This window comes from Gobius niger, assembly GCF_951799975.1.
Source record: "Gobius niger genome assembly, chromosome: 1".
Taxonomy (NCBI): Eukaryota; Metazoa; Chordata; class Actinopteri; order Gobiiformes; family Gobiidae; genus Gobius; species Gobius niger.
Genome location: NC_136852.1, coordinates 70,490,964 through 70,504,779, shown reverse-complemented (window position 1 = coordinate 70,504,779; position 13,816 = coordinate 70,490,964). Strand labels below are relative to the sequence as shown.

At 44.5% G+C, this 13,816-nt stretch overlaps 1 protein-coding gene and 1 long non-coding RNA gene across 3 annotated transcripts in view; one reads left to right on the top strand and one right to left on the bottom strand.

Moving 5' to 3' along the window:
- The window catches only part of LOC306960777, a 590,186-nt gene that overhangs the window by 220,556 nt on the left and 355,814 nt on the right, over nucleotides 1-13,816 (bottom strand). The window lies entirely within an intron of this gene.
- The window catches only part of LOC306959830 (netrin receptor UNC5C-like), a 529,449-nt gene that overhangs the window by 433,100 nt on the left and 82,533 nt on the right, over nucleotides 1-13,816 (top strand). For both annotated transcript variants that reach the window (XM_079552054.1, XM_079552055.1), the window contains exons 6-7: nucleotides 4,571-4,738; nucleotides 7,121-7,285. In XM_079552054.1, the coding sequence (XP_079408180.1) occupies nucleotides 4,571-4,738; nucleotides 7,121-7,285 (333 nt within the window). The remainder of the gene's footprint in view (nucleotides 1-4,570; nucleotides 4,739-7,120; nucleotides 7,286-13,816) is intronic.

The following is a 13,816-nucleotide window of genomic DNA, read 5'->3' as shown; positions in this document are numbered from 1 at the left end:
TTAAAACTGTGAACTGTTTAAAAAAAAAAAAAAATGCATGATTAATATTTGGATCAAGTATCAAGACTTATATTTAGTGAGCAATAGATTTTTTAGGCTGTTTTTGCTGTTGTCACAAACTCTTCATACTCATTCCGTAGTTTTGCTCCACGATATCGAAAATAAAATTGTTCTTGTTTCCTTTTGCCCTGTGGAAGATGTAGCGCCTGTGCTTGTCGGGTTTTATAAAAATGAATTTGACAGTTCTCAACAAAACAACCTGAAAGTTTACGCTTTTAAATATACCAATACTGCAGCACAAACATGGAGAGGCTTCTTCATGGCTTCAACTGAACAACTCAGCAAAAAAAGTGAAAATCACCAATTTTCTCGAAACTTGGGCTGCCGACTTCCGACGTCCCTCGTTCTCACGAAAGGTCACTAATATTACCATAATTAGTCCAGTGCTCGGGTCTCTGACATTTTCTCTTCACGGTCGAGCACCTTAGTACATCCCTGACGTGTTAAAGCCATATGTCAACCTGAGGGAGCGCTCTCCTACAGCTCCCAGAGTCAGGACTAAACACGGTGAGGTTGCTTTTCAGTTTTACTCTGTGCTAAACTTCCTGAAGATGTGAGACAGGCCTCAGCTCCAGGTTCGAATCCAGGAGCTGTGCATACGACACTGAAGGAGTCCGTACATGGAGGAAGACTCAGTCCAAGCCAGTGTGAGCGTGCACGTGTGAGTGAGTGTGCACGTGTGAGTGAGTGTGCACGTGTGAGTGTGCACGTGTGAGTGTGCGGCCGGGCTGAGGTGGAGCGCTCTGACACTGATGTATCCTCGCTGAAATAGAATGTTCAATCTGCAGTCCAATCTTCTCCACTCAGCGACGGCCGCGCCTCACGCTGCAGCGAGGAGAAGCTCATCGGAAAAATAAAATAACATCACAACATCAGCGGCGGCGGCACGGAGGAGAACAGTGGGCAGGATGAGGCGAGGGGAGCGGGGGGGGGGGAGGGTTTCGTCAGGACCAGTCTGTTAAATCCACAGCCATTTTCTCTGAATGTAAAGCTGAGTGTTGTGTCAGGAAGGTGTTTAATTATTGCACTGAATCACTTTGTCCTTAGATTTACATGGGATTTACATGACTTAAAGGCCCATTCTTCCCAAAATGTATCTTACTCCAATTCCACACGTCCGAAATACGTGTTTGGTCAATGTTAAGTGGAGTTGTGCTTCGTTAATAGGAGAAAGACCTGAAGTTGGGACAAAAACATCAAGTAATTCTCAGCATTTTAAGCCCCCATGTATCACAGTATAACCCTCACAGTGACAGACACATGCCATTTTAGTCCTATTCCCAGTTCTATTGTGTCACGCCCGGAGCACATGGCTACTTAATATATGTAAATAACAGGACTTTAGCTCCCAATTACAGCTCTTGAACCTGAGGGGGGAGAGAGAGAGGGGAGGGGGGAGAGGGAGGGAGAGAGAATGAGTCAGAGAGGGGGAGATGGAGGGAGGGAGAGAGGGAGAAGGAGTCAGAGAGAGAGGGAGGGAGAGAGAGAGGGAAACAGAGGGGGAGAGAGAGAGGGAGATGGAGGGAGAGAGAGAGAGAAAGGGAGGGAGGGAGAGAGAGATGGAGGGAGAGAGAGAGAGAAAGGGAGGGAGATGGAGGGAGAGAGAGAGGGGGAGATGGAGGGAGAGAGGGAGAGAGAGAGAAAGGGAGGGAGATGGAGGGAGAGAGAGAGGGGGAGATGGAGGGAGAGAGGGAGAGAGCGAGAAAGGGAGGGAGGGAGAGAGAGGAAGAGAGAAAGGGAGGGAGAGAGAGGGTCAGAGAGAGGGAGAGAGAGAGAGAAAGGGAGATGGAGGGAGAGAGGGAGAGAGAAAGGGAGAGAGAGAGGGAGGGAGAGAGAGAGAGAGAGAGAAGGAGTCAGAGAGAGAGGGAGATGGAGAGAGAGAGGGAGAGTGAGAGAGAAAGGGAGGGGGAGAGGGAGAGAGAGAGAGAAGGAGTCAGAGAGAGAGGGAGATGGAGGGAGAGAGGGAGAGAGAGAAGGAGTCAGAGAGAGAGGGAGGGAGAAAGAGAGAAAGGGAGATGGAGAGAGAGAGAGAGAGGGAGGGAGATGGAGGGAGGGAGAGAGATAGAGGGGGAGTCAGAGAGAGAGAGAGGGAGAGAGAGAGAAGGAGTCAGAGAGAGAGGGGGGAGGGGGAGAGAGAGAGAAAGGGAGAGAAAGAGAGAGGGAGATGGAGCCATGCAGCCTTCAGAATCAGAACTCTGATAGAAACAGGTTCAAGAGCTGTAATTGGGAGCTAAAGTCCTGTTATTTACATATATTAAGTAGGGGAGTCCTGGCCCCAGAGGGGAATCTAATGTACATGTTTTTAGTGGTAGGGGAAACCGGAGAACCCGGAGGAAACCTACGCAGACACGGGGAGAACATGCCAACTCCACACCCAACTCCACACAGAAAGGCCCCGTCCAGGTGGGAATCGCCACCGTGCTAACCGGTGACTAGGAGCTATGGGCCATCCCATCAGCCACTGCGCCGCCAATTTGGATTTTTCTTTTTTTTTTCGCCTTAAATGTCTTGGTTTGGACACTATTGTTGTTGGACAGTAGGGGGCGACATGTGCTTTTGTTTGGCCTGCACTCCACCAATAACTTTAAAGAAGAAGAACAGCTGTTGGTGATGTCACTTCCCCTTCCCCTGGATAAGGACGGTCGAATTGGACAAATAGCTCGGAAGCTCTCGTTCACTAACTGCATAGAGATCTGACAGTTGACCCCATGAAAGGTTAAGGATTAGTTGCTGTTAGAACTAGTTAGGCTATAATTTGATTTGATTTAAAAAAAAAAAAAAAGGCTGCAGTGCATTATGGGTAATATCAATCTCTCTGAGGCAGCGGAGGATCCACAGGTGCATCCTGGGTAAATGAGCCAAACGGAGGAGTGGAGCTGCGAGGGAGCGCCGTGTGGTCGAGACGCCGAGGATCCTCACAAATGATAAACAGCCAGTAACACACACAGCTTTCAGAATTTACTAGAATTTGATTGAAACAGTTGGACAGATGCTCTTCTTAGTTTCTGATTTCTGCCTAAAAGTTCTGTTTCGCTTTCCCGGTCCTTGTTTCAGAAATGCAAAATTCAAACAATCTGTACGACAGTGTTTTCCATGCGGGCTTTGTGCTGATGTCTGTAAACAGCAGAAGACACATGGTGGAGTCAGCGGTGCGAGGCGGCTGCATTTCTCAGCGGACAGACTTGTGGTTTTAATACGCAGTAGCATTTAATTGAACTGTTTGTTTTGATAAATTCAGTAAAGTGTTTTACAAATGCCAAGGGGATGGAGTGTTCAAGTTTTCTCAGAACAACTGCACTGAGAGAGAGAGAGAGAGAGAGGGAGAGAGGGGGGAGGGAGAGAGAGAGGGAGAGAGGGGGGGAGGGAGAGAGAGGGGGGAGATGGAGGGAGGGAGAGGGAGAGAGAGAGAGGGAGAGAGAGAGAGAGGGAGATGGAGAGAGCGAGGGGGGGAGGGAGAGAGAGAGAGGGGGGAGAGAGAGGGAGAGAGAGAGAGAGAGGGAGATGGAGGGGAGGGAGGGAGAGAGAGAGAGAGAGGGGGGAGAGAGAGGGGGGGAGAGAGAGGGAGGGAGAGAGGGAAAGAGAATGAGTCAGAGAGGGGGAGATGGAGGGAGAGAGGGAGAAGGAGTCAGAGAGAGAGGGAGGGAGAGAGAGAGGGAGATGGAGAGAGAGAGGGGGAGAGAGAGAGAGAGAGAGGGGGAGAGAGAGCTATTCTTATTCTTAATCCTGAGATATTCTTAGAGATATTCTTAATCTCTCAGTGGGACTATCCTGGTAAAATAAAGGTCAATAAAAAAAAAAAAAAAATAGTTACCACCATAGGTACCAGCCGCCACCAGAGGCTAAAGTGGCTATGATAGTTAGCATTGAGGTTCCTTTCCCTAACTACTTCCTAACTGACAGACCAATTCGGAAGCTTCTTATCATGGCTTCTTATCACGCACATCCGGCCTTTATTTCGCAATGGAACCACCTTAATATGTTTGTACACACTGTAATTTTCACCAAAAAAATTTATGATAATAAAATAATTGTAGAAGTGTTGTAAGTACATAAAGATGTAAATATGAGGTTTATTATATAAAGTTTATCTTAAGGAGGCCTACGGTTGTTAATGTAAGTCTGCAATAATACAGTATATATATTTAATATTTGAGCTGAATTCCTAGCAAAGCAACCAACCAAATCCAGTTTATTAACAGCTCCCCGGCCTCTTTTAGTTTTGGAGGTTGTTGGAGTTTCACCTACCTCTTAAAACATGTACAATAGGTCAGGATGAATGACTGTGAGTGTAGAGGCGCAGGCTGGAAAACGTTCCGTCACAGTCTCTTGGCCCAAACATCTCTGAAAATCAGTGGATGGACCTCAAAAGAGCCCAGAAACCTCTCAGGACTGGGAGACTTTTGTAAGGAAGAATGGGAACTGGCTGTCCAATTAAACAATGTCCAATCTGAAAACACAATGTACCATATGACAGATGCCATTCTTACGCTGTGATGTCTTGTCTCCCCAGTGAACGGCGGCTGGTCCACGTGGACAGAGTGGTCGGCGTGCAGCAGTCGATGTGGGCGGGGCTTCCAGAAGCGCACTCGCAGCTGCACTAACCCCGCCCCCCTGAACGGAGGCCTGCCCTGCGTGGGACAGGCCATACAGAAGCTGGACTGCACCACACTCTGCACAGGTAAGAATCGGGACACTTATATATTTAATATTTCTTTCATAAAACCATTGAGGGAACACAGTTTGGTGAACTGACATAGACGAGGGCGTGGCCTGTCTGGTAGACAATAATAAAAAATACAATCAACTTGTGCCGCCAATTAGATCCAAACTAAAGGGGAGAAGACAATGGACAGTGTTAGCTTAATTGTCTTCACATGAATAAATTAAAACATTGGACCAAAGTCGGAGCTCAATATGAATGAAATGGAAATAAATGCATAATATTAACAAAAGGACTCTTAAAAAATCACATTGCAATAGATGTCTGACCTCTTCCCAATATCAAATTTGCAAACAGAAGCGCTCTGACGGCTGTAATTGGGAGCTAAAGTACGTCCTTTTGTTTTATATATTAACACACTGAGTCTAACTAATTACGAAACTAGACACTCTAATACACCTTATGTGTAGCTCTGTGAAATAAATGAGGATCAAAAACTTGTGAAAAGTCACGATCTGGACATTTCATATATGTTATTGCGTTTCTTTTATTTTTTTTAGTCTGAGGGGGCATGGTGTTAGTCTGAGGGGGTGTGGTGTTAGTCTGAGGGGGCGTGGTGTTAGTCTGAGGGGGCGTGGTGTTAGTCTGAGGGGGCGTGGTGTTGCGCAGTTAAAGCTGTAAACCTGACACTTCTCTGGAGCACGTTTGACAGAGCAGAGCAGCTTCACATGTGCAGATCGAAACAATTGAGATTTCAAAGTTTCTCTGAGTTTTTAAATGGTTCAAATCGGTCCAAGGACGGCTGAGAAACATCCTGTTAAAGTCTTCAATCCGAGAACCAAGCGATCGATAACACGTGGTGTTTCAAGACAATGTTGTCCTTCAAAATTTACTTGATACAGAAATATTTCACATAACGTTAGCGTCCGTTCCAGGGAGGAGGAGAGAGGAGTTAATCAGAAAGGAGAGCGTTTCATAAAACCTTATCTCCATTTCTAGAAAAAAAATATGTGATTTTGATCCAAACTTGCCTCTGTTTAGCTTAGATTTCTCAGGAACCGAGGCAGGTAGAATTAAACTGTTTTCACCTACAGAGAGCTTAGAGTCTCACCTTTCAAACGTCCATAGCTATAACACAGAAAACGCTGTGGTGCTACAAATATCATGAAAAATGGTCTGGATTGTTGGCACTCTACAGCTAAATCCCCCAAACAACGCGGCCTCAATGTCTTAAAGGAATAGGCCACCGTTTTTACATACTGAGATATGTTCTTACCTTAGCTTTGACGAGTTCTTTAGGACCTGTCTGGTCTTCACCCGTGCCTTCAGTCACGTAAACACAGCGCAGACGGCGTTAGCATTTAGCCTCTCCCCCTCTCCACTATAGCTCCAAAACTGGTCAAGATAGAAGCTACCAAGCTCTTCCACGTTTTCCCTATTTAAATATGGTTACGTGAAGTGTTACACTACAAAGTATAATTACACAAAATTAAACAATGTGGATTTTCTAAGCGGATAAAAGGGGGGACTATATTGTAAGGCGTAATAATACCAGGAGTAATTTGGCATCCGCACAGTAAAGTGAAGATTACTGCGCAGTAAAGTGAAGATTACTGCGCGGATTTCGAACTACTCCTGGTATTATTACGCCTTACAATATAGTTCCCCCTTTTATCCGCTTAGAAAATCCACATTGTTTAATTTTGTGTAATTATACTTTGTAGTGTAACACTTTACGTAACCATATTTAAATAGGGAAAACGTGGAAGAGCTTGGTAGCTTCTTTCTTGACCTGTTTTGGAGCTATAGTGGAGAGGGGGAGAGGCTAAATGCTAACGCCGTCTGCGCTGTGTTTACGTGACTGAAGGCACGGGTGAAGACCAGACAGGTCCTAAAGAACTCGTCAAAGCTAAGGTAAGAACATATCTCAGTATGTAAAAATGGTGGCCTATTCCTTTAAGTAGCCATGTGCTCTGGGTGCAACACAATACAAAAGAATGGGGAATAGGACTAAAATGAATTTATTAACAAGGTATGAACAAAACTCCAGTAAACTAAAGGATCATTTTGTGTAATTATAATGTTATTATACATGAACGGGTCACACATGTCTGGGGCATCCTGTGAACGGCTCTATGTCCAACAGCTGGAACCTGAGTCCTCTTTATCTGCTGAGGGTCAAACTTGCATATATGGCCTCTTTCACTCCTCTAGTCTACATATGGGCGACGGTCACCATAATGTAACATGAGGAGGCTCTTTGGATGGAGAGCGAAACTTTGGCCTCTTAATTAAAGTCTTCTTGTGTTACAAACGAGGCTTGATCCAGTTTCCAAGAGCAGATTCAGATCCAAGTTTTTGCCTGAGACTTTGACTTCACCATCTCGCTCTCTCCCACAGTGGACGGCGAGTGGACGGACTGGAGCAAGTGGTCGGCCTGCGGGACCGAGTGCACCCAGTGGAGGAGGAGGGAGTGCGCTAACCCCGCCCCCAAGAACGGAGGGCGGGACTGCGACGGCCTGGTGCTCCAATCGCAGAACTGCACCGACGGACTCTGCATGCAAAGTGAGTCCACCGCTCCCACCGCCCCGTCGGCCAATCACACGGCTTCCTTCGCCGACTTGTTCTTTCGGCTGATCTCGTCCGTTTTGAAGCCGTGACGGGGAATAAAATAACATATAAGACCATGTTTAGTACAGCTCATATTCACTGATTGATTAGTTTCCATGACAACAAGCTCTGCAAATACTGCCTGCATGAATCTGCTGCTACGCTCCTTGATGCATTGTTTGTCTTTTTCACTTTAAGCAAAACGTTTATGGGGGCTTTAAGCGCTTCAAGTCACAGATAGAGATTTTTTTATTCGTTTTACAACCCGGAGGCGTGGATATTTTGCGATAGTAAACAGTATCACCTGGTTTGGGGATGCCCTGGTCCCTCACTGGTTGTTTTATAGTATGGAAATCTTAAAGGTGCCCACTGCTACGAATGCGGACGTTTATTTGTGCCAACGGACGTTTTATCTGGATTCTCTCCACAGAACAATGGTGGAGTCAGTTCCATTATAAAAGAATGGCTCTTTGATTTTATAACACGTTTACTGTAACACGTGAGGTTCAGCTTAGGGGACACTCTTACACGCACATGAATGATTTTCAAGCAGGTTTTAAATGTGGTCGATGGGTTTTAAAACGGTCAAGAACATTTGGATCATTCTTAAAGCAGTACTAAGTGACGTGTTTACCATAATAAATCCTCTCCGTAGTCCCTGTGGGGGTAATACAAGTTGATGGGATGATTGGAGGGTCTTTCATCTCCCCCTGGTGTCTCTGGCCAGAAAACCATGTTTGCAACTTGACTGCCACCGGACCGGAGCCACCAATACACACTAATAGAATCAAGAAGGAGAAGCGAACATGCTAACGGGCAAAGCTAACTGCGGGCTAACTTCACTTTAAACAGTATTTATTGAGTGAAAAAAATGATTTCCGTTGTATAACTGGATGTACAATATCCCTCTCTCCCTTCGTCTTTTCTGTCAGCGTAGTATTTACTCTCCAAGACAATTTATACGTTAAAAAAATCGTACCTTGCTACGACACCTGCAGTTGCGCTTATGGCCTCTAGGGGCAAGAGTTACTTAGTACTGCTTTAAAGGGACCAGGCTGGCTTTTGTTAGAAACATTTTAGTAATCTCGTACTAATGAGGGCCAGACTGTTAGCATTGGAGCTGTGTGGCTACGAGCGAACTCTTCGGGAGGAGGCATCGACCAATTAGGTCAATGCCGGATATGACGCAGGAACAAGCTGCAGGAAGCCTTTTCAGTATAAACACTAATGTCTGCCAATACACTGTTTCTTACTTAAAACAGACCAAAGAGCAGAAGAAACAGTGGATCAGTGGCCGTCTTTATGTTTTGAATGCGTGTGGTGACCAATACTGGTAAAATTGAGAAATTGGCTGCCCAGATGGTTCTTCTTTTGAACAGAAAGGAGGAGCATCTGGCTGACCAAGCAGGTCTTCTCAATGAATCATCTGAAACATCACATTTCCTCCTTTGCCTCCTTTTCATTTTGAACAAATACATACAACTCTTGAAATACCTCTGCCCATTCATTTTAATTTACCCAAAGGGGGCGCTAACCTTCTCAGTCACGTTAACGTTGCTCCCGTCTATGCTGAGTCCATTGTACAAGCTACAGAATTATGAAATGTTTATGGTATATATTATAGATCCTCCTACACGTTTAGAGTCCTCGTAAACACTTTTATCACGACTGTTTACGAATTAATTGAACGCACATTTTGGCATCGTTACAGCTTTGACAGATGGCAAAGTGAAGAAGGGCAGACTTCTATGGAAAGCGAATGGAGTGCTGTGATTATTATAAACATCATTACGAGGAGACCTGGGCTGGCTGTCTCAAGGGTTGGTTCATTCCTTTTGTACAGCCCCACTAGAGGGCGCTGTGACTTGATGTTGTTACTGAACATCAAGGTAAACATCCTGCTTTCTGTTTTATTGCTAGAATTACGCTGGATACAGAGTCAAAAGTAAACAATACGGTCACACACAGGGTATTTCCTCTATGTGAGCCCATTACGAAAGCAGCGGTGCAGGAATCTTGGCTAAAGTTTTGGACTTTAGTGATGTCTGGAGCCTGTGCCTGCTCCATTCTCAGCACGAGGCTGCAGCTCACAGACCTGACTGGAGCTGACACAGGCGGCAGAGCGACCGGGGTCCCACTGGGAGACACTAACACCGGATTTTGACTGTAAATAGAAGAATAGAATAGAAGGACATGAATAAAAAGTAATACCAGCTATGAAAGTGTGAGTGTGAGCGATAAGAAACTACCTCCCACAGACAACTTAGACAACAGAAAACAACACAGACACAGACAGGCTATTGTATAGTTGTAGTTTAGTGCAGGAGTAACTGAATGGATCAGTGGCTGTTTCCCAAAGCAAAGGTACTTTCCCTTGGTGTTGAGGGCAGTACCTTTAAACTCACTTCCTTCCAGTCCAAGGTGAGTGTCCTGCCTTGGTCCAAAAAGAGCTGCTGATGGAACACACCTCAGGGCTAAAGGAAGTTGTGTTTCATCCAGAGGAGGGGGATTCTGGTGCTGGTGGAGTGGAAGTAATTATATTTTTACCAACTACAAATAAATAAAAAGCAGTCAAAGATGAAACCTATCTGAACATCCAAACTAGAACTCGAAAAGGAGGACTAAAACTTTAGAAATAAAAATGTCCAAGTGCCTGATGTTAATTAAATTCAATGCCCATGAAACAGATTAAGTCCTTTGCTCCAGGAAGCAGTGACATTTCCTTGTATGTTTGGCCAGGACACTCTTGAAAAAGAGATTTTTAATCTCAATGAGTTTTCTCCTGGATAAATAAAGGACAAATAAAAAAAAAAAAAAAAAAAAAAAATATATATATATATATATATATATATATATATATATATATATATATATATATACATTTCAAATTTACAAAACATCATGAATTTAGTTTTCTATTATTGACTAAAAACCTGAAATTCATTATTTGACCAAATCTAAACAAGTCAAAGCTTGTATTTTTTGTGAAGTGAAATTTAAGTACATTAAAGCCACACCGCGTAACATTTTATCCAATAAATAATGTTGAAATAAAAGCATTTATTTTACAACAGATATTTTCATCATTGAAAAATACCTACAAACAAACATGTGCCTTTGCTGTGAGCGCCTCAGCTCTCCTAAGACATGACTGTGTAACTTTAGCGGGAGTGGGTGCGTCTCCAGCTCGTCTCCATGGCGATGTGACTAAAGACAGCAGAATTTTAGATTTAACCAAGCTAGATCCTCATCCAAATCCATTCTTTGATTACTCACTGCAAAAATAGCATTTTCTGTGTCGAGCTGGTCATTAGGAGCATGTTTTGTTCTGATGGCAACAGTATAGTCCAAAATGTTACGCAGTGTACCTTTAAAGGGGCTAGATGCAAGTTTGCCATTTTATACTAACTACTGCCACGTCTGGTCATACGTGTAACTGCAGCTTCTATATTAAGCTCGTGCACTTCGGACCTGAAGTAACTTTTTGAGTGACAGAGCTGGATTTTAGAGGCAGTTGTGGTGAACAGGTCTGGGCTCATTCTACACATTAGGACATGGCTGGAACATTGGCTGGAGCAAGGCAGTGATGTGTCTTTGGTAAATTAGCCACATGCTAAGCAAAGGGAGGACACATGCCTCCAGATGACTTGAACATTTGGAACAGCACTTGGGCGGCGAGTGATGATGTAGATACCTGACCACGCCCACTTTTGAGCAAGGCAAGGCGAGGTACCTAAGCTTTGGGGAGCAGCCAATATCTCTACTACATTTGTCTAAAATATGAACTGTACAGATGCAAAAAGAGGAGCCATTTGGCAGCCAAAAGAACCGGCTCTTTTCGTTGAGCCGATCCAACCAATCCAGCAGAGGGCGCTTTGCTTTGAGATCCATGCAGAATGAAGACAGGCCTTCTAACATGCACTCCATATGTGTTTTCCCGACGTCAACAAGGCCTTGGATAAACATACTTATCATTTCTTCTTCACATCCTCTCATTTGTTAATTTGAAACCATCTGAACTGCAGCTTTCCACATGAGCCGGTGGTGAATAATTCCCCCATGCGCAGTCACAGACATCATCGCACCATCTCGGCCCGGATCTCTGCAATTTGTCTAACCTCCTTTGGAAAATACAGGCTGTGTCACATTGGGACAAATATAGCAGGCGAGACAGTTTCTCCTCCACGGCGCAGGCACACTTATGTTTGTTGACTGTTAGGGATTCTGCTTGTTACCGACTCCGCACGGGGTAATTGGCAGAAAAGAAGTTGACGAGGAGAGGGAGAGACAGAAGGATGGAAAGAGACAAGAGACACAGAGAGACTTTGCCGTATTATTGCTTAATGTGATCAGAAATCATTCAAAGCCATTTGTTTAACGACCGCGATTTATGTTTTGTAATCAAATTTGGGACGTTCAGTGCAGACTTTCACATTAGCGTTTGAGAAAATGCTGAAATAAAACAGCTGAATTAGTGGAAGAATCCGATACATCTCAGAAATGTTTGTGGAGGTCCAGATCAGGACATTTTGTATTAAACTTAGGGCAAACTCTTTTTTGAGTTATATTTATAGACATTGCTGAGCCCTTTTCTCTTTGTAGGCTTCCTGGAGAAGTAGGAGGCTCAGGGAGGGCTCATTTTAAAGCTCAAACCTTATTTCAGATGCAGAAAATAAACCATCTTCATCAACTCTTGGTACCTTTATCACCAAGCGGATAAAGCAGCAGATACATCTGTTGGGTCGAACTCCTCCGAGCGTTTGCGCCTGTGTAAAACATAATAGGAACATATTATAAAACACAAAATACCAATGCGGAGACCAAGAGGTCGTTTTTCAGCCCAAGCTGTTTACTTTATTACCGTAATTTCCAGACTATAGTAAACATTGGCTGCTACTTTTTCAATCCCTGTGAACCTTGTGCACCTAATTTATAGATTTTGATGTCCATACTGAATGTGGTGTCATGTGTCGCCCTATCGCCGGCTTCCACGTCAGTGTTTACTATTATTACTACTATTACTATTATTATAAATGTGGTCTTTCCTGGACCAGCAAGTAAACAGATGCTGGGGCCAAACTGAAAACTGCAGTGAACTCAGCAGCAAAAACAGGCTCCACACTTCTAGCCTGACAGTACAACATCCACTCACAACAACACACAAATATCTGCAAAGGAGACGCAAAAAAAAAGTGGAATGTTTAAAGAATGTTAAGCCTCAAAACGCTAACAACTTAATATGTACACAATGAAATACGAGTTAACAGTGCATTTATTAGTAAAAAAGATGAAGATGAAATGATGAAACTTACAATTCACTGTTAGAAGTCCATGTTTTTTTCCAGAATGCGACAGGACTGGCCAATTCTCCTCGATTAAAACGCACCACGCGATTATCGTGATCGACCTTTATTGAAATCACAATTAGATTACATTTTGAGTAATTTCCCAGCGATGCGTGGGTATCAAAAGCCAGCCGTGAGTGGTCACCACAAACCCAGCTCAGAGCAGCTTCGAACAGCGGGAAACTCCCGAGCTCCTGAGGCTGTGTGTGAAAACAGGCCCAGGAGGGCGGCTCTAAACATGGCTGCACTCCCGAGGAGGAGTCACTGTGTGGGCAGCACTGAACACACCAAGTAAATGTACCTGTAGGCCACTGTTCTTTTGGAAAATCTATGGGTAAAGGCACGCACATCCACAGGTCTAAGTCAGTGTGTAGGATCAAGGAATGAGAAATAATAAAGAAATAAAAGATCCGCACAACTTTGTAGCTCCCAAGCTTTTTTAATGCTCACCGAGTGACGTTTCGGGCCTTAGCCTTTCTTCAGACAATACATTGATTTTAACATTAATGTTAAAATCAGGGACTCCCATTAGCCCCTGTCCTTGGACTCTCCAGCACGGCAAGGAAAAACTCAAAAACCCAGGGAGAAAACGGAGAAATCTCGGGGAGAACCACAGAAGGAGAGATCCACTCCCATGGACGGACAGGCTATAGAGACCCAGGGCCGATGGGAGTCCCTTCAAACAATACATTGTCTGAAGAAGGGCTATGGTCCGAAACGTCACTCGGTGAGCATCGGTGAGCTTGGGAGCTACAAAGTTGTGTAGATCTTTTATTTCGTTATTATTTCTCTTGGAAAATTTGACCATTCACGAAGAGAAAAGTCGAGTATTTCAAGTGGCTGATGGCGCTTCAAAGCTCTCTCAAAGCCAGGCTATCAGCGTCCCAGGAATTTTCTACATTCCCAAAACTGTTCCCTTCCAAACTGAAAATGTTTTCCCACTTTTGCATGTCCTGCGGTCTTTGAAGCATCCTGATATGGCTTGTTTAGGACTGTGAATCTCCAGCCGAGGGCCCAGCAGACGCCGCTGATTTAAGACCGGTGTAATCCGTGAGAGAGCGCGGTCCCCGGGCGGAATATTGACATCCCTATACCGCCCCTCAGCCGCTGGATACCGTGCACTTCTATAGATTTCGTCTCA